The 25,299-nt window shown below is 37.5% G+C and overlaps 2 protein-coding genes across 6 annotated transcripts in view; one reads left to right on the top strand and one right to left on the bottom strand.

Moving 5' to 3' along the window:
- The window catches only part of CTNNA3 (catenin alpha 3), a 1,641,479-nt gene that overhangs the window by 705,607 nt on the left and 910,573 nt on the right, over positions 1-25,299 (top strand). The gene's annotated exons all lie outside the window — the stretch shown is intronic.
- On the bottom strand, positions 17,313-19,521 carry LRRTM3 (leucine rich repeat transmembrane neuronal 3; the record flags this gene model as incomplete). Its single annotated transcript, XM_045783618.2, has 1 exon — positions 17,313-19,521. A coding segment is annotated over one exon (1,575 nt), but the record flags the coding sequence as incomplete, so codon positions are not given.

The raw sequence follows: 25,299 nt of genomic DNA on the forward strand, positions 1-25,299 counted from the left end.
ATACATACATAAGCATCCCATCTATTCAAAAAGGAGCTAACATTAAGAGAGCTTATTGCTCAGTGACTGTAAGAGAGGAGCTAAATTAGATCAGGATTCAAATTCCGGTTCTGTCTGATTATACTTCAATTTCTTTGCCTATAAATTGGGATAATAACCAAGTCACTGCACTATGCAAAACTCTAAAAGCTCTTTTCATGCCCATCACTGGCTCTATATGAACTCATGACTTTTTGGGAAAGATTAAATGGTAACAGCTCAACAAACGTTTTGCATGTGGCAACTGAGGTTGCTTATAATTAATTCATGAATGACTATAATTCATAGCATGTTGCTTTTATGTTTCCAATGCTTCTTTTGACATGCAGGGCCATTCACATAGCTGTAAATTGTAAACATTTGTATATGCTTTCCCCAGAGTCTCATAATCAAATAGCTTTAACAGCAAAGAAAAAAAAATCCACAATTTCAATCCATCTGAGCTGGAATTATTTCTTTGGTATAAAAATAAACACAGGGATTATTAAGAGATCTACATTTGACATCTTTTCTTTTCACAGAGAACATTTCGCTTATACATATTAGATTGTTTTATGCTATGGTTTATGGATTATCTTGAATTCCTGGGAATTGTCTTACTCAGTTTTAATAGTGATCCTAAGAATGAAGGGAACATTATTATCCTTTAATATTTTCAATATTGTCAGTTTGGGTGATCGCTCATGAGAATTACAGGTCAAGGGTAGAACGCCCCCATGTCATTGTGGTATTCTTCCTGTAGCTATGAATATTAGAAAGAAAATGAGCTGTGTTGTATCTTATGGTTAAGCTCCATAAATCAATGACTCTTAGATAAATAGTGCATTAATCAAATCTTCCCAAATAGAAGTCTAATTGAGAGCCTTGAAAACGAGAGTGGACTGGTGGTTACAAACTATCACATATCAAATATAGTAACAGTTCCACTCCCTTTAAAACATAAGTCCATGTTTTCTCATACATACATTTATCTTTTATAGTGTTCTCGGTCTAGATTTCTCTTAGATATTATCTCATTCTGTCCACTTCACTTGTTGGAAGACATCTTCAGTCAACGTAATCAGCAAAGCTTTATCAAAACCTTTTTTTGTGGAAGGCACCACACCATACAGCATATGAGCTCCTCCAATCTCTCTGATTACAGCCAACCAATGGGTGTGATTGGAAAATTACTGGAAGAGTCCTCTGCCTAAAATGTAGATTGCTCTAGTGGCCAGCCTGACCTGATGTGGGTGACTGACAGTTCTCATTAAGAATTAACATATTTTATTGAATTAATCCATTCATCAGGATTTTTTAAAATGTGGAGATATTCAGAGAATATAAGAAAAAGCAAATGAAACCAAGGATGAGGAAAGTAGACCAAAGACAGTTGTTTTGAAGTCCTGGACACTTGCATTTGTCTCAGAGTGTTTTGACATTTTTAGCAGGAGAGGGAAAGAGATGTGGGGAGAAGGGAGGGTGCGTGGGACAGGATCAATTGCATGAAGAACAAAGTATTTTAAAATACAGTTATTTGGAAGAAGTAGCCCTTCAGCGTGGACTTTCATAAAGGGAATACTGTATGATGTAGCAAAATAACAATTTCAGTAATGTTCTAATAGTAAAAACAGCATTGCATGCCACAGATCTGTTTCTTAGAATCCTTCAGTGTAAAGGAAGCTCCTAGCACTAGTCAATGAATGCGGCTCTCGACCCCTAGAGAGTAATCAGAGAGTGACTGGACCTCTGTGTTACAGCACTGTCCTGGGGCCATACCTTGGAGAGCTAACAATTTAGGCATTAACATTTTCATATGAAGTAGTTTACCCATTTTTTAAAAGTTGTTATTTAAATTCCAGTTAGTTAACTAGTTTCAGGTGTACAATTTAGGGATACGATACTTAATACAACACCTGGTGCCCATCACAAGTACACTCCTTAATCCCCATACGACTGCTAGAAATGGGCAGGCTTTCCAGGAGCTGAAGGCCAGGGACTGAAGGCTTTTCTGGGGGAGGATAGCTCAGGTTGGGCGATCAGGCAGAAAGCAAGGATGGCTAGAAAAGATTACCTCAGTGTGTTTCTTAGAGGGGCTCTGTCCATGGCCAGATATTAAAAGTGTAAAATAATTTAGGATTGCATTATATTTACTGGTGCAACAACAACAAAAAATTATTCACTAGCTATTACTGAGTCTTCCGTGCTGTCCTGTATACAAGATAGGAGGTTCATCAAGGACCTTCCATCGCCATTCTTTGAATACGAAAAGGATTCTGTGTCTACTGGTAGGGGAGGCGTGGAAGGACTGAGATTAGAAAGTAGAGCTACAACTACACAATGTGGATGCATCTCATGAAAGATAACGTTGAACGAGAAAGAAACAAGACTCAAGGGAGAGTACAGATCTTCTGCTTATGATGGAGTTACTCTCTGATAAACCCATTGTGAATCGAAAACTTGTTTAAGTCGTGAAGGCATTTAATAAACCTATCCTACAGAACATCATAGCTTAGCCTAGCCTACCTTAAATGTGCCCAGAATACTGCACTAAAAGTGAAAAACAGGATGGTTGTCTGGGTACAGAATGGCTGTAATTATACTGGCTGTTTACCCTGGCGATTACGTGGCTGACTGGGAGCTGCCTTTTGCTCTTGCCCCCAGCATCACAGGAGAGTATCGCACTGCATATCCTTAGCCCGGGAAAAGATCTGAATTTAAAATTTGAGCTATGGCTTCTACCAAATGCATATCACTTTCGTACCCTAGTAAAGTAGAAAAGTTTTAAGTTAAATCATCTTAAGTTGGGGACCGTCTGTACATACTTTATGATTCCATTTGTATAAAGTACCAAAACAGATAAAGCTACCCTATGATATTAGGAGTAATAGTAGTGGTTATTTTGGAGATAGGGCTCGAGAGGAAGAACCAGAGGGGGCTTTTGGAGTACTGGATTCTTCTGTTTCTTGATCTGGGTACAGAGAACACAAGCATGCCCAGTAACCATTGAGCTATACATTGACAATGAACTTTTCTCTGTACATATGTCAACAAAACATTTTTGTTTAAGCTATAGAAATGTCTCCCACATATTAGAATATTGCTAACCCAGTATGCTTCTCCCATCCTTTCTCAACTTATCAGCATGTAGGAGAGAAAGTAGTCACTGTTTTCAAAGAGCAAGTCAGTTATTGGGTTCAACTCCTTCCCTTGTCCACTTTCTCTCAGATTTACCCAACAGTTGTTTTTTTTCCTCCTCTGCTCTACAGAGCTACAACATGGCATTGACTATTTCACTCTGAGGGTTTCTCAATTCTGTGCTTAGTGTTACCTGGAAGCCAGTGTCAATACTGAAAATAAAGAGGCTGGGGATCAAGGTCTAGACTGTCTTTTCAGGTGTTGTCTAGAAAAAAAAATCAGACTAGGAAAGAATGTCTTGAAGATATATCATGGAAAGAGCCGATATGTTGGAATGGTATAGTCAGTTTCTAATTTCAGACAGAGTAATTTCTCTCTCACATGTGTTAAAGTGTAAAAAAAAAAATCTAATAAGATTTAACACTTCAAAGTCATTAACTAACTAATTAACTAATGAATCCACATAACAGCTCTATGAAGTTTGTGTTAAATATCTACCACTTCACAGATCTTGTGTCATTTAGAAACTCTTACAGCTCTTTTCATCTTTGCTCCTTTCAAAGTCTTTAAAATGAACTAATTATTATCTCCAGTGTAGGGCACGTATCAAATTTCTCTCTTGAGAAGAGGAAATCCAATGCTTTATGAAACGACTAAAAAACCAGTCAAATAATTCAATGGCCTTCCAGATGATATCACTCCAAATTTCAAATATCCTTTAGCCTCTGTTATGTTTTGTTTGCCTTAAGGAAAAACAAGTCCATTTAAATGCCTGCACATAGTAGGTGCTCAATAAATGTCCATTGGAATTTCTCTATTGTAACTCTTTGAATAAATTGCTTTGGATAATTCAGTCATAATTTCACAGACTCAACTGGAATTTTTGAAAACATAAGTAATATTGTGTACCATTCTTCCAAATGCCTAAATTAGTTCCCACTAGAAATGAATTCAGTTCTAAGTTACATAGGCCATCTATATTTCTATAGGCCATTACTACAATAGTAATATTATGCTCCCTTCGCACTGAGTGTGTGGGTGTGTGTGTGTGTGTGTGATACATCCATGTTTTGGGGAGAAAAAAAGAGAGATAGACATTAGAGAGTTTTAAAGAAAGATCTGAAAGATAATGGAGTCAGTTCTTTAAGTAATGTTCATGAAAAGGAAATGGTGCCAAGTTGTGAGAAAAAGACAATACTAAGATCAGATTATTTTTCATGGTGGTGCTAAGCAAAATTATTACAGAACACAATACAGCAGTTCCATTAATGGACATTAACAGAGGGTTTCCAAATTTCTGGTAGGCACTTTTCAGGTTGATTTAATGATTGATTGATTAAGTTCCAGAGATATTGAGTCATTTTCTATAGATTGCAGATTTGGTGATAACAAATGGTTGATGTGAGAGCTTTCACTTGACCCATCATGTAAACATGCTGCATTATGAAAACACCTACTGGGAGAGATGAAGCTAACTTTTATTCAGCACCTGCCATGTCCACAAACATATGTTATCTCAGTTTATCCTCAAAATTGCCCTGGGATGTGAAGTACTGTTCCTGTTTTACAGATAAGGAAACTGATGCCACACCATGCTAGTCTAACTAACCCAAAGTCTACAATCTCTCTCCTACGTACTCCAGGAAATAAAAGCAGTCTTCCATGAACAGATTTAATTTGAATACCTGCAGGTCCCATCTATCTTTAACTGGTTTTGCAGGTATTCCTCTATGCACACTGATGTACTGACTTAATAAAAACTTAGGTATAAGAACATCTTCTGTTTGCTTTTTTTTTTTCCCCCCATTTCTCTGCCCCCTCTTTCAGCCACTCTCAGCTCATGCAGCTTGAATTCTGGCCGGCACGGGCAGTGCGGTCAAGGCTGCAGCTGTTAGCATCCCCTCCTCCCATGCTCATGATGAGTTCTGCAAATGAGCCCTGCAGACTGATATCGCGTTCTGCAGTTTATTTGACAAATAGCTTTTGTGGCCTTTGATTTTTCACATCACTCATAAATTCTGGCAACAGACTGGTTGTTTGTCAGGTTCAAATTCCACACATTTGGAAGGAAAGAGTTGAAGATTTCTGCATTGAAAGCGGACTCTACCCTTAAGATTTATTTGTAAATTTCACTTAAAACTACTTTGAGAGGAACCTAGGATATTCCCCTGGCCCTGCCTAGCTGCAAATTATTTCTATCCTTATGCCATAAATCTTGATAATACGTCCTTTAAAATGTGCCTGAGAAATGTATTTCATGTTTATAGTACTGGATTTTAGTGAGTCAAATTGTGTTTGGGCAGTATGTTTGCCTCTTCACGTTCTGTGTGACACTGGAGTAAAATGGAGACTTCGGTCATTCAGCTGCAGGCTCTAAGAAAGCCTGTTGTAACTGTGCATTTTAATTAACTGAATCAGCTGAGGAAATGTTGTCTCTCTACTGTGGTGTAGCTGTCTGCCTTGTAAAGTACCTCCCTGGATAAACAGAGGACTTCTATTTCTTAAACGGCCTTTCCCCCATGGTCTTTAAGAGTGTTGGGCTTTCTCTTTTTTCTTAAATTAAAGGTGGAGAAGGTTTAATTAACTCTAAAATGATTCTCTAGCAAACTCCGTTGTATTTTTTTTTACAACACTTGGACCTACAGTATAGTTACTGCAGGATGCATGCTGTTATTGGAGCACACAGAAACATTTATAAACCTAAATCTGTTTTGTCATATTACCAGAGATGGCATCTGCACTTGGGGACAGTTGAAATACAAATTGAAGATCAAATAGGTTTTTTTTTTTTTTTTAAACTAATCAGTGGGCTACTGTGAGCTGAGCCAACAAAATGGGAATAATTTAACCATTGATTATTTCTGCACAACACACTGCTGGATGTTAAAACTGAGTTGAATATGAGAAGATAGTCGTGGTTCAAAGAGTTATGGGCAAATTTGACCTCTGGAAATATAATTTGTGAGCCTAGTATTGAAAACTGCTGAATACATCCTACTGGAAACTTCTGGCCTGTATAATTGGCTATAGGTTAGTTAAACGCTGGGTTCCTTTCATTCTGCTGTCACTCTATGCAGAATTTTGCAAATCTAAAGGAGATTAGTGCAAATTTCACAACAATAGTTTTTCATCTTTTCAAATTATGTGCCACGGAGCCCAGGACCCTCCACCTGGGCCAGACCAAGCAGATTCCAGTCCTGAAAATTAAAAACAAAAACAAAATCCAACCACTTCTTATACTTCTTCCTCTTTAAGAAGAATGGGAACAAAAAAAATTCATTTTAAAATTTAAGTAACCACTGTATACATATCTTAAGCAAGAGGGTTGTCCATTAGAGAGAAAAAAATGATGCAATATTTGTCAGTGAAACCCTGGAATGGGTAACTAAGAGAAGGACTAAGAAATTCAGTTCTCGAAAGATCGTTAAAAGTATGATTAAATTACCTTGGAATTTCAAATAGAAGGTAAGAAAATGGACTGCACGATTCTCAAAAATCTTCACAGCTACAAGTTTTTATGACTAAATAAAGGTTTCACTTCAATTCTCTTTAACTTATGTTCCAAAAATGAATCTGCTCCGTTAATGGCAGAGATTAGTATGGTCCAGAGCTTGGGCAATACCGCACATGAAAAGGAATAATTAAATGTTCTACAAACCTGCCTTGCCTTACAAATCATAATTAAAATGTGACTTAAAAATATATCAGGGAGGAATGTCATTTCTATTTCTGAAACTAAACTACTATTTACAAAATTACAGTTCTTCATTTATAGAACTAAACAAAGCCGTTGAATAAAAATCAATTTTTGACTCCCCTTTAAATTAAATTATTAGACTGTGTCATTTTAATTACTGCTTTTCTAAGAGATAAAAATCACCAGTATTTTCCTTTTAACCCAGTCAGAAGGTGCGTATTTAAGTAGTATAGATTGACTTATAAATAAAAGTTAAGTAGCAGGAAAAATTGAAAGAAATTTCAAGTGGAGATGAGAGAAATGAAATTCAGTGAAAAGGAGGAAGAAGATGAACAGAAAGGAGGGGAGCAGAGACCCAGCAAAGGACAGGTGCCTCAGCCCTAGGTGATCAGATCTGTCCTCTGCATAATCAGCGTTCAAGAGGTAAAAAAAAAAGACCAGCATCACTAATTCTCAACTTCTGAGTATTTGATGTTTGAAGCCTCCAGTAGAATAGTTACTTTGAAAATGTGCATAGTCAGAAAGCCAAAGACCTATCACCTCCTCTCTGTGATAGTGTAGGGTGGCCCTTTGTTTGGTAAGAGAGGAGAGGCCTTGGAATGTATTTAAGGCAGCAGCTTTGTGGAACTGTGAACAAGATGAGCAGGCATCCAACCTAATGACAAAAAGATCTTTCCCAAGAAGCAGTGGACAAAGAGAGGTCACAAATATATGGCTTTTACAACAAAAGATGACTACCCAGCCTCCACTAAAACCAAGATGTATTCATATTTAGAATCAAATATTCTATCTTTGTCTCACAATATTTTTTAGCTCTTAGTCACCACCTCAATTGTTCATATCCTTGGTAACTATCAAAGGAAATTCACTGGTAGATTATTCACAACATAGATGCAGTTTAAATCAGAACATGATTCTTAAAAACTATACTTACGTAAGAATAATTTTTCAAACCAGTTAAATGATAAATGAGAAGGCTGGATATATGAAAATGTATATATGAAATAAAAACACAGAATATATATGTAGACCATATAAATAAATATGAGGTCGGCAATAACCTTATCATAATTACTAGAAAATCAATTCAACAGACATCTATCATGAATAAAAGACTGTACCAATCACGACTGGTAGGAGAAAGAAGATTAAAAAAAATAGTTCATTTCCTCAAAAAGGGTTTACACACACATTAATAACTAACAGAAAACAACTGGTGATGTAGTTTCTAACAGGAATACAAAATACCATGTTGAACAGGGAAGGGCAAGATTAAGAAGACTTCTAAAAAGAGTGGGATTTGAATTGGATCAATTGTAGAAAGGCTCAGAGATTGACAGGAGGACTTGGAAGGGAAGAAAGTCCTTCCTCACAAAGGAAATAGCTTGAGCAAGAGCTCAGAGGTAAGAAAACATATGCTACTTCAAGAATTGGCCAGTGCTAAAACATGGGAAATGGGATGGAAATAAAGGTAGAGATGCGTTTGTGCTTTGTTGGGAGATTTAGGATATTGGTTTTTTTATACCACATTACTCTGTGGTATTAACCATGTGCTTAGATGCCTCTGGGCAATTTAGATCCTAATTCTTGAAAGTCTGCCAGGTATCTCTTATTCCATATAAAAATAGATAGTGGAGTGCAACTATTAAAGCATACTATGGCACTGAACTTCTTAGCAGTTAGAGCTAATGAAGGGAAAGAGGAGGTTACTATGACGTGCCACACTTCGTACCAAGTGATTTTACCTATGTCATCTCATTTACTCAAATAGGATCTTTATGAGAATTTAATTAAATAATACATGCAGTGTGACAAAATAGAGTACATAAAAATATTCAAGAAATGCTGATTCTTTGCCCTCTTGGAATAATCAGGTGATGATTATACTGTTTTACACATTTCTTTTTTAAGATGAAGAAGCTAAGGCTCAAGATTTTGCAGTTATTAAGTCTCAGAACCAGAATCCAGACTAGTTCTTCCTGGATCCATCACCCAAGTTCTTTCTAGTATATCATATTGCCTGTCAGTGGAGAAATACTAAGCCTGTGTATAATGGCAATTTGCTGAAGATATTTCTCAGATTACAGTTTACTGAATGAAATTGGATTTTTTTGAAACTGGATTATTTGCTCTACCTTGGTTTTTGGTAAGGCCCACCTCATGTTTGAGAAAATACAGAGGTATCTATATAGGATGATTTCAGAAGTGTTTGCAAAGACTTTTGCCCCTAGAAGTACTTTCCCCAGCCTTGCTGGTTATGCCTGATCTTATGTATGACTCTCTCACCTTTAGCTAAAGGTCTTTATCCCTATTTAAATGTAAGTGCCCTCAGAAGGGACAATAACACTGGTCTAGATCTAAGAATAGATATTTGGTAAGGAATAAGGAACTGAAAGAGCCTTAGGTACCATTGGTTGGAGGAATTGCAGTATGAATAATTCTTCCAAATGGAGAAAAGGCATGGGGAATGGGAGACTGGGAAGACAGAAGACAGATACCCTAGACTTGACTAGATTGTACTGTAGAGACAAATTCAGTCTGTTTGTCTGATGGATCCAACCATAAAACTGATAAAATACTCTGTGACTTTCTGCTTGTATCAAAATTTGAGTAGATACTCTAGAAAAGCGGGCAAAGTGGTACACTTGGACTGGGAAAAGATCTATAGCCAGAAAACCAAACCAAACCAAATCAACCAACCAATGAAAAAACAAACAAAAGAAACCTCGCTGCTAGAAATGGAAAAGTGGGAGGACTGTGACGCTTAAATTTAAGAATATGATGGTAAACTTGGAGAGTAAATCAGATGTCATGAAAGTAAAATACAGGATGCTCATCATTTATGATTATTTTTAAGATGAAGCAAGACATAATATGACCGTTGGACTCTATCTTTTTTTTTTTATCTGCCTTGACCTTTTCTCTTTAATTTACAGCTAGCTTAATGCTTTTGCATCTTAGTGTAAACTAATAAAGACCCCACACATCTCTGTGTGTTAGACCATAAAAACAACCAAAGTGAAGCCCATAAAAATATATGTAGATTTTTACGTTTTACTACTCAATCCTCCCTGTAAAAGTCCATAGGACTAAGTGCATGCTGCCTTTTAATGGCATGAGATGGGCTGGAGTGGGTGCCACAGGCTGGAACAATATGTTGCTGGCAGATTAGATTTTAGCTAGCAGAGGGATATCCTAATGGCAAGTCACTGGATATCATTTCCAAATAGGAACTGGAGATACATAGTTTGGCTTGAGAAGGCTGTGTGGGTGGGGTATGAAATATTTTAGGGCAGTCCTATAAAGAAGGGACAAGATACAGGATTAATGGATGAAACTTTTAGGAAAACAGAGTCACTCTAAGGACTCTTCTTATATTAAAAACAAATAAACAGACAAAAACTCCTACATACCCACTCCTGGCACACAAGGACTTAATTACACAAAAATACACATACTTTGTAATGAAACGTGAATTATCACCTTATAGGACGGACATGGATTTTCTTTCTAAACATCTACAACATGCCTAACTTGGTGGAAAACACAGTATACTTACATAATATGGCCTGTGCTATGTTAAACAGATCTTTAATTATTCTATTTTAGCCATCATTCAGTGATGTTACCTAACCTTCCATTGGATAAATGGCAGTACCCCAACCAAACAGACAAATATGACTTTTCACTTTAAAATTTTGTACAAATTGTGCAAAGCCCCTTTCATAAATCAATGAGTACAAGCCAACACTGACCCTAAATTGATGAGTTAGTTTTTAAACTCCTTAGAGAGTTTTCACTGTTGTGATCTTATCACAGGTGTATCAGGGATTTTAAAGTCACTCTACTACTTCAGCCTCAACGTGATACACTCTACAAGTTAAATATTCTTGTGAGATTCTGGTTGATTGCTTCAAATGGAGAGGGGTAAGCATATTTCTTCTTTCGGAGTGTATTAACTGATCAATATTAATGATAAGAAGCAGTTTTTAGCTACATGTGGGGACCACCCAGTTGAAGCCATGGCAGTTTCACTATACTGTAGCCTTTCTGTCTAAGGACATTTTCTTTCTTTTTTTTTTTTTTTTTAAAGATTTTATTTATTTATTCGACAGAGATAGAGACAGCCAGTGAGAGAGGGAACACAAGCAGGGGGAGTGGGAGAGGAAGAAGCAGGCTCACAGCGGAAGAGCCTGATGTGGGGCTCGATCCTGTAACGCCGGGATCACGCCCAGAGCCGAAGGCAGACGCCCAATCGCTGTGCCACCCAGGCGCCCCAGGACATTTTCTTTTTACCCCCACTTCATTAGTAAGTTTGAGCCCCAAGGGTGCTGAATAAGGGTTTATATTTAACTGAAGTCCTTTGCTCTTTAGTGACAACATGTATTTTATACCCTGGATAGATGTAATTAGTATGATGAAGCTTTAACAGAAATTGCCTTTGCTAAATGTAGTATTTGCCTTATCGTTTTATATGTGAGGGCCCCCAAATTTGCATTTACCTCTGAAAAGACAAAATTCTGATTGTTGGTATGAGTGTTTTTGATTAGTGAGATGTAGTTGGATACTCCCATATATAAAGTCCTATATTTTGTTAAGTAGGAGTTAATTAAGAAGGAAAATAGTAGGCTTTAATACTTTACTAACCTGAAATTCAACTATATTTCTTCTTTTCTTAATTGAAAATAAGAGATACTGAAGAGGTGATTTGTAGGCTGTAGAGGAAAAGGAGAAGGTCAGCCAGACTTGAATTTTGTTTTATAGTCTGTTTTTTTTTTTTAATTAAAGATAAACTACTCTTTTGAGTGAGATGACCAAATTGTGTTGGTTTATATGAGGGAAGACATTTTTTGGTGATATAAAACAATTTGTGTGTGTGTGTGTGTGAAGTGGGGAACAATTTAAGGGTAGAGAAAAGGTATAAAGGAAAATGCTTCTCGGGGAGTGGGGAGTAGGGAGTGGGAGCCCCTGAAAAATAAAAAGAAATATTAAAAATTGTCAAGAAAGTTATCAGTTTTCATTACATTTGCTGGATAGGATAAGATAGAAGCTCTTTTGCTCTTTCTTAAATAAAATGGATTATTATTGCATGTGGGGTTTTGTCATTAGAAAGTACAGTTGTAAAATAGATTGCCTCTGCTTGGTCCTACACTGTGGGTCGGAGAGTCTGTGTTCCTGGAATTCTTCTCACATGTTCAGGAGACCTAACTCAAGAACATCCACCAATAATCCTATGAAGGTAAAGCAGCATAAAATTCACAAATACTTTTTTCCTCTGAAAACCACCATCTTCTCTCTGTACTTCAGAGATTTCATGGAAACTTAGCTGTCAAAGAGGAGCAGTTTGTCTACTTAAATTATAAGAATTTTGGAAATACATATACATCACATTTGCTAAGTCAAGCTACATCCAGTGGACAGAGATTTGTGATTACATTGGTCATTTTTTTTTTTTTTTGCGAAAGGCCAACAAAGAATAGTATTTCATTTGCTTAAGTGACTAGGTTATTACTCATTAAAAAAGCCTTTATACTTTTATGCTTTTTTTAATCCAGTGATTTTCGATGACAATAATTGATAAAGTCAATATCAGTTTTTATACTAGGCGAAGATTTTGTATAGTCTGTCTTTGGGGGAAGAAAAGAAACAAAATAGATGTCATATGATTGATACCTGGAACATATGCTAATCCCACTATAACATGCAATGAGCAATTACTTTTTAGCAATAATGATGTCATCTTGCAATAAATGTTATATGTAGTAAGTATAAAGACAAGTGTTCAAAATATTGATCCTAGAAAGGGGATGGACAATTAACCTATGCTTATTGAAACTCCTCACTATAATGACCTAATTTGAGACACAATTAGGATTTTTATTTACTTTGATAAGCTTTTGCTTTAGTATTCTCTGGTTGGTATCTTTATTTTATGTCTATTGTATTTTGTGATCATTACTGATAAACTCCTCGACTCTGATAACATGGGGTAGAAGAAACTGTGTTTTTATGGAAACTAAAGGTCAAAAACAAATTAAGTTCTAGACTAGTTGCCAAGTCTCAGAATTCGTATTAATGTGAAATGGATTTGGTCTTTTGTAACATAGAGGTTAGTGATGTCTTTGACCCAAGCCAGACACAGAATACCAGCAGCTGAATATCTCACTAAGTGCTCTTTGAAAAGAATAGTTTTTTGCTATTTGAGAGTTAACAAAGGGGCACCTGGGTGGCTCAGTCTTTAAGCGTCTGCCTTTGGCTCAGGGCCTGATCCCAGGGTCCTGGGATCGAGCCCTGCGTCAGGCTCCCTGCTCCATTGGGAGCCTGCTTCTTCCTCTCCCACTCCTTCTGCTTGTGTTCGCTCTCTCACTGGCTGTCTCTCTGTCAAATAAATAAATAAAATCTTTAAAAAAACCAAAAAAGAATAGTTTTTTGCCATTTGAGAGTTAACAAAGCAGTTCTCAAATTTTGTTCTCCCAATAACCATGTGAAGTCAATAATACATGCCCATTTTACAGATGGGGAACTTAAAATTTAGAAAAGCTAAGAAATTTGCCTGAAATCATTAGATTAGCAAATGTCAGAGAAACTTGAATCTAAGGCCCATACTCTACCATATATGGCTGTGATATTTTCCTTAAATATAAAAGAACTGTAAACTAGGTTTATATAGATTTTCTCTGTAGTATTTGTATTTTATTCTACAAACTATGCAAAAGCCACCAATGATTTTGGAGACTAAGCAAAATTCGGGTCCAATTCTGTAAGCTATTATAATTAGATTAGGTGAACTCAGTTTCACCCATGTATTATTTTTTTATTAGTTTTCAAGGGTCATTATTACAAGCTATTCAACTTCCATCAGTTTTGTTTCTCTTATCTTTGTAATTCACATTTACTGATATTATTGTTCATATTTCTTCTAACTCTGTCTGATTTTTAATGTAGGCAGGTAAGAGAGTACAAGTACAGAAAAACTCCATGGGTTTGCTACAGATCCAGACACCAATGAGAACCCAGGGAAAAGGGAATAGAAGAAACAATACAGTTTCTGAGTTTTTCATTTCTCGTGGCTCAATTCTCATTTGGCATATCTGGAACTCATTTTGTCTTAGGCTTCATGGCTGGATGCTTGTTTCTGATGCTAATCTAATCTACACGTTAAATAAACTATTTAAGTTCTCTTCTTGGTAAATGTCAAGGGAAGAGAGGATATTTCATGCACCTACAACATCCTAAAATCCCTTGCCAAATCTACGAATCTAACTCTGCATTATCCTTCCCCAGAAGGAGAGCATAATTTCATTATCCATGAATCATCACCTCTTAGACTGTAACATCATTGTCAGAGAGCCTAATAGAACCAGTGTTCGGCTGACTGAGAAGGGGGAGGGTTGGGGAGAGCACTGGGGCAAAGCACAGGTCACTGGCACAATCAAGAAACTGGAGGGTTCTAGAGCAGAGGGGGAGGCCTCCCTCACCTGATAGCTCAGACATTCCTACTGACTGGTAAATAACTGATGCTGATTCTTTCAATATTAATATAGAAATTTGTCTTCCCCAATCTAAATTACATTATGTTTTGGAATCCTGCCTGTGGAAAGTATTAACCCATTTAATGAAAATTTCAGAATATCTGTCCAACGTTGATGAGTATAAATACTTTAAAGTATTTCTTATCTATTCTTACTACATTATTACTTGCTCTTCATCTATGGACACTTATTTCTAGCTCCCACTGTCAGTTCTGTGGGTTCTGTCCGGGCTCATTGCGAAGTAAGTCCATATGCAAAATATAACTTTAAAAAATCACACTATAACTATGTTTCCCAGGGAGATGCATTAAATAAAATCCAAGTCTGATTCACAGATCGAAAAATATATGTTGTAAATCATGTTTACATAAGGATTCAAGATTAGAAAAACGGAAGAGGCGTATGAATAGCTGTGATTATTCTAACCAGCCACTGGAGGTCACTGCTGCTCCACAGAAATACAGTTTATTGCCTGTCTATTTAGATAGTTGACTCACCAAATCAAGTAAAAAATGGTTTAAATTCTTTGAAAAAATGTAATGTCAACGTTCTTGGAAAATATAAACTCATTTAAAAGGAATATATCTTGCGTAAGTATTGCTTAGAAGACTGTGGCACTGGGACTATTAAAGCCGAGCTGCGGTAGCACTATGTGTACTGGGGCTCATAAAATTGGGGGAAAAAAAAACCCCATGCAGTTCAGCGACTAAACTGTGTTTCTTCTCTCTCTGGTAAAGCATTCAAAGTACTAACTGAATCCATTCTGCATCGATGCATCTGTGTTCTATAGTTCAATAGGTCAGGCTGTTTATTTAACTGTTGTCACCTTTGGGGGAAGTCAGATACTTCATGTAAATTTGGAATAGAAAACGGAATACCAATGATATTTCTCTAATATGCCATGAGTTTGAAATACTTAATGAAAATAGACTTAACAGTATGTAGTCCAGAAAGTGCTGTGGGGTGGGGGGGGCGGGGGGGGGGAAGACAACAACTTTTGAACAGGAGAGCACTGTTAAATTTACGGCTTTGTTAAATTTATAATGGTGAACTAGTTATTGTCTAACCTACAAGAATTCTATATATGTGACCGGAAGCTCCTGAGCAATAGAGAAGCTTCATTCCCAACATTGGGGGGGGGGGGTGTCTTCAAAAAAAAAAAAAAATTCATGTCCTGAATCAAAATAACTTTTATAATCTAAGGAATTTTATTTTGGTTCTATTATTAAGTTTATAAATAAAGTTAGGCACTAAAAAATGACCAGCCTTCAAAATGTTGGTCATTCATTGACTCTGACACATGAAGTGGCTTTGAAATTTAGAAACGCTTTCAACACAACAAACATGTTTTTTATATGCCGGTAGGATCACAACAATGAGAATGGTTAAGAATTAAAAAATATAAGTATAGATATGCCTTGCCTAAGTTTATTTGGTATCCATGACAAATGAGGCAGAAGGTCAAGTCAAAGAATAGAAATGGGCTTTTTCACTTTAACACTGCATTTAATTAATACAATCATCTTCAGTACAGATAAAAATGAGGCTGATCAAAGAAATTTTCTTTTTGAGATGGAATATATATTTACGGACATTTTATGAAAAATGAAAAATTACAACTTCAGTGAAAAACATCACAGTAGGCTCAGTCATCCAGTTCATAGTACCGTAAGGAAGGATTATCTGCATTGTTAATCAATTGGGAATCTGTGACTATTTACCATTAATAAATATACATTCAACAATTATTCATGGGTAAATATATTGTAGCTGTGATGCTTTTCTGAACTGGCACGTTTTTAAAGATTTAATCAAAATCAAAGTACCTTGAGAAATCCACTTTAAATGTCCCCTTTCCCTTATTGCTTATAAAAGTATGATTTTTTATAATCTGGCTTCCTTGCAATTAGATTTCATGGTGACTTGCCTAGATTTTTCCTCTCAGCATATGAAAAGCCTTCAAACTATATAAAAATGCTGGTTAAAAAAATAGCCATTCACTTTTTCTTTTTTGCTGCAGTGATTTTGTTTTGAAAGAACAGGGATGTGGTTAAAGATGTGGGGCTTGGCAAGCCAAATTAAATGAAACAGACTCAATGTTTCAATTCCTGGTTTTTGCTCCTGTAACAGGCTGATAGGGGATGAGAGAGGCTACAATACAGACCACAGACATTTTTCTAAAATCTTAATGAAGTGTGGTCAAAGTTAAATACAGAAGGTATGATATTTGTGCTGCAGTCAATAAACTTTCACCTACGACATAAAAACATGCATGCAGCTTGCAGATTGCCAACAGGGTCTGTACAGAATTATACTGATGGATGAGTTCACAGTACAGATGACCATAGGGACACTGTAATGTCAGCAGTAGAAAAGCAAAAGACAACTGCCATAGGCTTGGTCTTTTTTCCTCTAAGATTTAGTTTATACATTTATTAAGGTGTTATCAAAATCATTCTTTTCAGTGAAGCTTTTGGTGGAAAGCATGTCTTGGAATGTGTTCTCTTTATGCCTCTGAATGAAGTGTCAGTCAATAGGGGACTAATGTGTGCAGGGCACATCATGGAACATAACAGGACAGCCGGACAAATCCCAGACAGAAGAACAGACAGAGCTAAAGATTCCACTCACTACATTAGAGTCCTTGAAAGAGCTGGAAAGAAATTCTGATAAGCTCCCAACCACATGCAAATAGCAAGCTGCCTTCCCATTTGCAAGCCTCATCTCTGAAAACTCCCTAAGGTGAGGAACAGTGGAGAAATCTGCCTCTTCAAATTTGCTTCTTGGTTATTTAATTAATTTAGGCTAAATAAAGGCTAGGAGAAATTGACAGTGTGAAACCTGTAGTTTGATTTTCCAGGGATGGATTTCAGAGACAAGCCATTCAAGTCTAAAACTTTGTATTTTTACCATCTCCCATTTCTCAGTTGTCTATTTGCAGCATTTTAACCCTTCAGCACTTTTCCCTGGGCTGGCTTTCCTATAATTCGAGCACCTCTGGAAAATTGCCCGTGGTGCTTCTTTAACCCAGCACCATCTTTTGATAGTTTCCTGCAATTTTCTTTTTAAGCCAGACCATGTTTTAAGACTCTGTGTTAAATGTTTCTGTAATCAAGCATTCTCCTAGAATCAGTTCGAGCTCCCAGTACCTGGGATCATTCACTTTTTCCTTGATTTGCCCATGAACAGCAAGCCTTCTAGAACTATATATGTGGTCCTACCAGAAGAGGAATAACAGCAGCTGTGGGGGTTTACTTACAAAGGAAGTTTTATCTTAAAACAACTGAGATATTAGTGCAGTCAATAAAGAGGCTTATACAATAGGCATATTAAACGAGAGTTTGAGCTTTGCTTGATTGTGGTATTTAAATTTCAGTGGGCTGATTATGAGAGGAAAATGACCAGTATTATGAATGTGCTAAAACGGACAGGGAAGGACCTTGCCAGCAAAGTGAGAGGGAGAGGAAATGGGAGGGGGCACCACGTTCCCTTTATAGTCACCAGAGTTCAATAAAGCACCACTTATTTCCCAGCTTTTAAGAGCGCTTTTATCACAATGGTTCATACCTCACACTCCCTGGAGCCTGATTTGTTATAGGTGCAGGGTCCCGTCCCATTCAGCAGCATCTCGCTGGTCTCCGTGTTGGTGGGTTTATAATCTACATAAAATTCCTGGGTGCTGGGAGTCATTTGCTTTAGGGACTGTCTTTTCTTTTTCCTGTGCCTTCGCATGAGGGAACGCTGCTGCAGCTGCTTCATGCTCGCAGGGTACCGCTTCCATGACACGTAGATAACGAGCAGGATGACGAGCACGGACAGGAAAAGGGCCACGCTCCCTGCGATGATTTTATGGAAAGAGATGTGCTCGGTGTCAGCATCGGTCTCTGGGCCGGGCTCCGTGGCTCCCACCGTGGGGGGCAGAGGGGGCTTGCTCTCATGCTTCGGCCTGGGGAGCTTAGGCTTAAACGTCGGCTTTGGGAGAGCCCTGGCCAGATCAAACCTCTCCGTGGTACTTTTGCCACAGATGCTGTAGTTCTTCACTGCATCGATCACATTTACTCCTTGCAGCTCTTTGGGACTGGCACAGATAATTGTATTCTCCCTCAGACCTTTAAAACTTTTCAGCCAGTTTACCAGGGAACAAATATTTCTGCTGCATTCCCATATATTCCCGGCAAGACTGATGTCATTAAGAGATATCCAAGAATCCAAAATCTCTTGACCAATAAATGTAAGCTTATTGGAATCCAGGTTGAGGCGCTGCAGATTTGGGACACACTGGAAAACACTAGGTCCACTAAAAGCTTCAATCTCATTGCCTGATAAATCAAGCCTTTGTAATGAGCTCCAGGTCCAGGACATGGTCTGTCCTATGACACTGATTTTATTCCACTGTAAGTAAAGGTTCTGAAGGCTCACCAACCTTGGAAAAAGGGCCAGGTTGAGCTTAGAAAACTGATTGTGCTCCAGGTGAAGTTCTTTGAGTCTGATCATGCCAGCAAAGACATTCCTGGCTAAACTTCGGATCCGGTTATATCCCAGGTCCAAAAGTTCCAGATTGCGGCAGTCTTGGAATATTCGCACAGGAATGGTTCTCAGGGAGTTAGACCGTAAATGTAAACTCAGCAGCTTCCTCAAGCCCCGAAACTGTTCAGATCCCAGAGAATGCAGCTGATTATAGGACAGATCCAAGTTCCGTAAATTTGTCACAGGTCTGAAGGTATTGTTGAGAAAATAGGAGATTCTGTTGGAACTCAGAATCAACTCTTTGAGTCTGCGTATTCCATTAAAAGCATTCTCATCAATATTGCTGATATGATTATGGTCAAGGTACAGCCAGGTGAGCTGGTTGAGCCCTTTAAATTGATTATACTTAAGTTTTTGAAGGCTGTTATAGCGAAGGGACAAACCTAAGCAACCAGCAGATATACTTGAGGGTATCTCCTGTAATTTCTGAGATTCACAATATACCATTTTGCCTTCACACCTACAGCCCTTAGGGCATCCTCGTTCGGCAGAAGAAAGCATTGTCAGTAAGACAGTGGGGGCTATAACCAGTGCTACAGCTGATCCGCTCAGTAGCCTAATTACATTGAAACCTGGAAATAAAAACAACTTAGAAAAGTTATCCCCCCAAAAAGGAATTCATTTATTTTTAACCAAGCAAAAATAGGCATGTATTTTCTTTTTTAAAAATTTAAATCTAGATAACAACATTTAATATCAAATATCACCTCCTTGACATTTAAAGAGAATTGTCTTTAGTTTTTTTTTTTTTTAATAGTTAAGCAAGGAAACGTGTCCACTAAGCAATTGAATTTATAGTCTTAAGCACAGAAAGGTAATCTCTAAAATAATTAAGGCAGAATTACAACACAGACTAGAGGGTTTTGTTTCTGTTTTTTTTTTTGTTTTGTTTTTTGTTTTTTGTTTTTGTTTTTTTAAGAAGGAAAGAAGAAAAATGACAAAACATACCCATCCTTTGTATTGTTCAAAGGTCGTCCTTAGGTCTTTTGCTTTGGCTTAAGGGGCCACTTGCATGACAGCCCCTGTCAGCTGCACTGTGAGTCAGGGCTCGCTGACACCCAGGAAGAAAAATTGGACCCCTTGGGAGATGGACCGATTTTGGAACATTATTCTTTGCCAGCCACGCAGAACACTCCAAGAACAAATAAATTCCAACACCGCATTTGTAGCAAAACATCAAAAATCTTCCTAGGTAATAGGATCTTCGTGGATATTACGTTTTTGCATCTTTACAGTTTTTTGGGGGGGGTGTTAAAAAAAAAAAAACTGGCTTCTACAATTTCTTCTTATCGGAAAGCATGATATATTCCTCCAGGCAACGTGGGGCTACCTGAGCTGCCACATCTGTATTCCATAGCCCAGCATTTCTGGTGGCGAGCACCCACTTCAGCCACAAAGCTGCGTTGGAGCCCAGGAGGCAGGAGAGCCCCGTACCGCACACACGCTCAGCTCACTTCTGCAGACTGTCATTCTGAAAGCTGCTCGGACTGTTGCTTTGGTTTCAGTGAATGCAGTCTTATGTAAAGCTGCCCCCAGTGGTGAAGAACATTATGGGCATGTGCAGAAATGTCTCTCTTTTATCTTGCAAATGAGCAGGCTCTCTGCTGGAAAATGAATGATTCTTTTGGGTGGCTCAATGGGAACTGAATGGTCACCGTAATCAATAACTAGCAACATTTTCTGTAATTTCCAAGTCTTGTTTTACAATTTGGCAATGTCTTTATTGTCTGCGTCCACTTAATCGCTAAACATGTACTGCCTAGAGTTTTTCTGGAGCTTGACATTAAGTTCACAGACCGAATGTCAATTTTTCTTAACCTCAATGTAGGCTTCGAACTGAAATTTATAAAATGACTTATTGAGCTTTTCACAGAGAAGCATTAACTGCCTGCCCATTTGACCTCTTGGAGTCACAGTGATTTTATTATGCAAGGTGTCTCAGGATGCTAAGACACATACATTTTGAAATAGAGGGGATAACTAATGACATATAAATGGATGTGTCCAATAGCTTTTCTGGTTTTCCTACAAAAGGCATAATTGGTTTAGTGGCTTATGGCTTGGTTTGTTGTTTTGGTTGCTGTCATTCATTTTTAATTAGAAAAGAAATAAACCATTTTTAGTGCCAGTAGAATCAAGAGATCATTTGGTTCAGTTTATTGATGCTGCTGCTATTTATTGCACTAATAATATTTATTGAGCATTTCCTAAGTGTTTTAAATGAACGATCTTGTTTTATCTTTAAACAATTTTATGATGTAGGTGCCTCTATAACCTTCATTTTAAAGATGAGGAAACTGAGGCTTGGAGAGGTAACTTGATGAAATTCATGTAGCAAGTAAGTGGCAGAGCTGAGATTCAAAGCCATCTCTCTCTTTCACTTGGATCTCTAACCACTAGATGGTCCTGCTTCAGCAGCAATGTTATCTTCATCTGAAAATGAGTCAAGTGAAAATTAGCCTGATTAGGACACTGAGTCAAGGAAGTTGTAATATCAATCAATCAATCAATCAATCTTGCTTCCTAGGTTTGTATAAACTCTTTTGGTATGATTCTTTGAAAGAAGTATTATAAAAACTAATGAGAAGCAGTTTAGTGATTAAGAATGTGGATTTTCACAGCTGGGATCAAATCCTGGCTACAAATTGTGAGCTATGTAAGCTTGAATAGGCTACTTATCTTCCCTGTGCCTCATTTTCTCTTCTACAAAATAGGTATGGTAACAAAAAAACATTTCATAGAGGGTTTAAGAATTGTCAATTTAGGGGGCGCCTGGGTGGCACAGTCGTTAAGCGTCTGCCTTCGGCTCAGGGCGTGATCCCAGCGTTCTGGGATCGAGCCCCACATCAGGTTCCTCCACTAGGAGCCTGCTTCTTCCTCTCACACTCCCCCTGCTGTGTTCCCTCTCTCACTGACTATCTCTCTGTCAAATAAATAAATAAATAAATAAATAAATAAATAATAAAATCTTAAGAATTGTCAACTTAATATCTGTAAGTACTTAGTGTGTAGCACATAATAAACCTGTTAGCTGCTATTTGAATATCAACTTTATTGTATTTGCTGTCATTGCTTATTGTTTAGTATTGAATATTGACTGTACCGACTATCATTAACTCACAAAGAGCCTCTTTAACGAACATTTTTATGTTGTTCACAATGAATTTCTGGGATTCACTCAGTCTTACCTTTTTTTAATAAGAGAACTTCCTAAATCTCCATCATCTCCACTTTATCTTTAAAATGAATCTTTTGGTTCTATGGACCATATGTAGTTAATGTTTAATTCTTCCTTCCCTAAAGCAGAATATGGTAACATCTGTCCCATAGAGAAAATCATTTTGTTTAAAGATAAATTGTATACCTTAAAAAGTTTGCCTTGTCAGCCTTCATCAGGTGAATTGGCTGTGGAAAACCCCAGAGAGCTTTCACATTCTCTAAGGATGAGAAGTTTGGTAGTTGTTAGTTATGACAATCAAGGGTCCCACGGAAATGGTACAATGAGAATCACCAATTCCTCAGATAGTATGGTATGAAAAGGGCAGTGGTTCCTCCCAAATTATCCATGCTACTAATGCATATAAAGCCCCCAGCGAGCTTGTTAAACATAAATTTCTCAGTCTTTCCCTCAAGATTGATTCACGGGTGGTAGAGGCTGCACTTATCAACAGACTGATGGACAAGTAATTTTAAAAAATGCACTGTAAGGGAGTGATTAAAAATAATAGATTTTCTGGGGCGCCTGGGTGGCACAGCGGTTAAGCGTCTGCCTTCGGCTCAGGGCGTGATCCCGGCGTTATGGAATCGAGCCCCACATCAGGCTCTTCCTCTATGAGCCTGCTTCTTCCTCTCCCACTCCCCCTGCTTGTGCTCCTTCTCTCGCTGGCTGTCTTTGTCTCTGTCGAATAAATAAATAAAATCTTTAAAAAAAATAATAATAGATTTTCTCCTAGTAGGAAGAAAGGATACAAAAATTTATGACATTGTGATGCAAGTTCCGTCAGGACAAAGACAGTGTTTTGTCTACTGCAGTTTCTCTAATACCTAGAAGAGCACTTGACACATAGTAGATGCTCAGTTATTGAATAAGTACATTTTTATGGGGGTCACAAATATATTTGATGGGGAACAAAGTGGTTATGTAATGCTAGTCTCATGCACATGGGATTGATCTCTGCAGAGTTCCTGAGCAAATGATATTGGATACAGTTTTGGAGAAAGTGTTCTTAAAGAATGTGTGTAAAAAGGCAAGAAACTAGAAAGCGGAGACATTTAGATGGTCAGCAAGTGATCTCCACTTTTTATGTAGACATCTCATCTTCATAGTTAAATCATAAGTTTCATAAGAACAGTAAATATACTTTTGAATATTTCCTTTGACATGTTACAACTTTTATCATCTAACGTCCCAAATGGGGCTTGACAACTTGTATCTATTAAAAAGTACTGGAGGAAGTCATATTTATATCTCTGTTACTTGAGAGCCTCTGGTTTTCTCCTTACTTTCCTTGCTTCTCCATGGAAAATAGCTTTTGAGATGTCTATTGTGCCTAACAGCTGCAGAGAGCTACTCTGCAATGGCTGGAGGCCCCATCAACTTTGTGCTGCTTCTTTTTCCTTCCTTCCCTGGTGACAAGAACATGGATGAGTCCACTGAAAATGTCCTTCTGTCACTCTGCTTTTCCTGGGAGAAATCTTGGATTATTTACAGTGAATCACGTTCTTTTCTGTGTGTCATACCTTGTCCTTAGGTTTCAATCATTTTTCTGATACCTTGGCTTCTGATCTTATCTTGCTCCGTAGTTCTGACTTCACAATTCACCGTCACATTCAGTCTCATGATTGATATTTCCTCTTAATATGGATCATTGGTTTCTTCCTCAATAGTAATGAATAGTCATTCTTGTCCTGAATATGACTCCAGTTACTCTGTGTGGCCCCTACTTTGGCACTAGCTCTGAAGCTGGTGTCACCACCAGGTCTGTCTGGGTTCAGTGTAATGAAGAGGGGAGACCATTCATGCAGCTAGTGAGAAAAATCCAAAAATAAAATAATACAATTCAAAGCAGACTGAATACTTGAGACTGCAGAAATTAGCCCAAAGACATAGAGTCTTTTCTTTTCAAAAGAAAGAAAGAAAAAAAAAAACCCCTTTATATTCTAAAATATTTTAGAATTTGCTATTGTACTTTTATAAGTTTATCCTCCTTTTACTTGTTGACTATAGCAAGATGATTAGTTCTGATTTGCTTTTCAATAGAACCAGAATTATACTACATTATGTATTTAAAATTCTTTTGCACTTACCACCACATACAGAACAAACCATAAACTACCTGACAAGTTAAATTATCCCAATGAATCCAGGGCCTTAATGATTTATACAATTATAAAGCGTAGTCACGTATCTAAAGACCTTTAAAAACTGTACGTGTAGTACTTCAAATAGCTGTGCATATTTTGTTTAAATTGGGTAAACAAATTCTATCTAAGTATATAGTGCCCAACTTCAGTCCACTATGAAATTGAATTGCCAAAAAAACTTAGAAAATCAGGGCTTAAAGAAGATGTATTGATATATTAACAATGGCTTGGCCTCAGGGATTTCATTCATTTAACAAATACATAGTTTGGGTGTCTGCTATGTACTAGACGCTGTTCCGGACACTTGGAATACATCAGTGTATGAAACAAAGGTCTAAGCTTATATTCTAAAGGGTGACATGGACAAAACCCCCCACATAAATAGTATATTAGTTAGAGAAAAGAAAAGTGAGACTAGGGAAGATTGGGAGTGTAGGGATGAGGTAAATTGTAATTTTACTTTTTTTAAGTTTTTATTTAAATTCCAGTTAGTTGACATACACTGCAATATTAGTTTCAGGTATAGAATTTAGTGATTCAACACTTAGATACAACACCCTATGCTTATCACAAGTGCACTCCTTATCCCTATCATGTATCTAACCTATCCCTCCACCCACATCCCTTCTGGTAACCGTAAGTTTGTGTTCTATAGTTAAGAGTCTGTTTCTTGTAATGTTAAATTTTGGGATGGTTAAGGCCACTAAGAAAGTGGCTTGAGCAAAACCTAGGAGGAGATGAGGTCGTTAACCTTGAATATGCAAGGGGAATGGCTAGTCTGAAGGCCCTCAAGTGGGAGATCATATATTCAATGAATTGCAAACAGGCCAATCTGTCTAGAATGGAGAGAGCAAGGAGTAGAGGGATTGGAGATGAAGTCAGAGAGGTATTAGGTTCTGGGTCATGGAGGTCTTCATATGCCGTTGTAAAATTTTTGGCTTTCTTCTGGACAAAAACTGAGAACCAATTCAAGATTCTGTGCAGACTAAAGATATGATCAAGTTACCTATTGAAAGGATCACT

This window comes from Ursus americanus, chromosome 6 (assembly GCF_024610735.1).
Source record: "Ursus americanus isolate L20-20 chromosome 6, mUrsAme1.1.p, whole genome shotgun sequence".
NCBI classification, from domain to species: Eukaryota; Metazoa; Chordata; class Mammalia; order Carnivora; family Ursidae; genus Ursus; species Ursus americanus.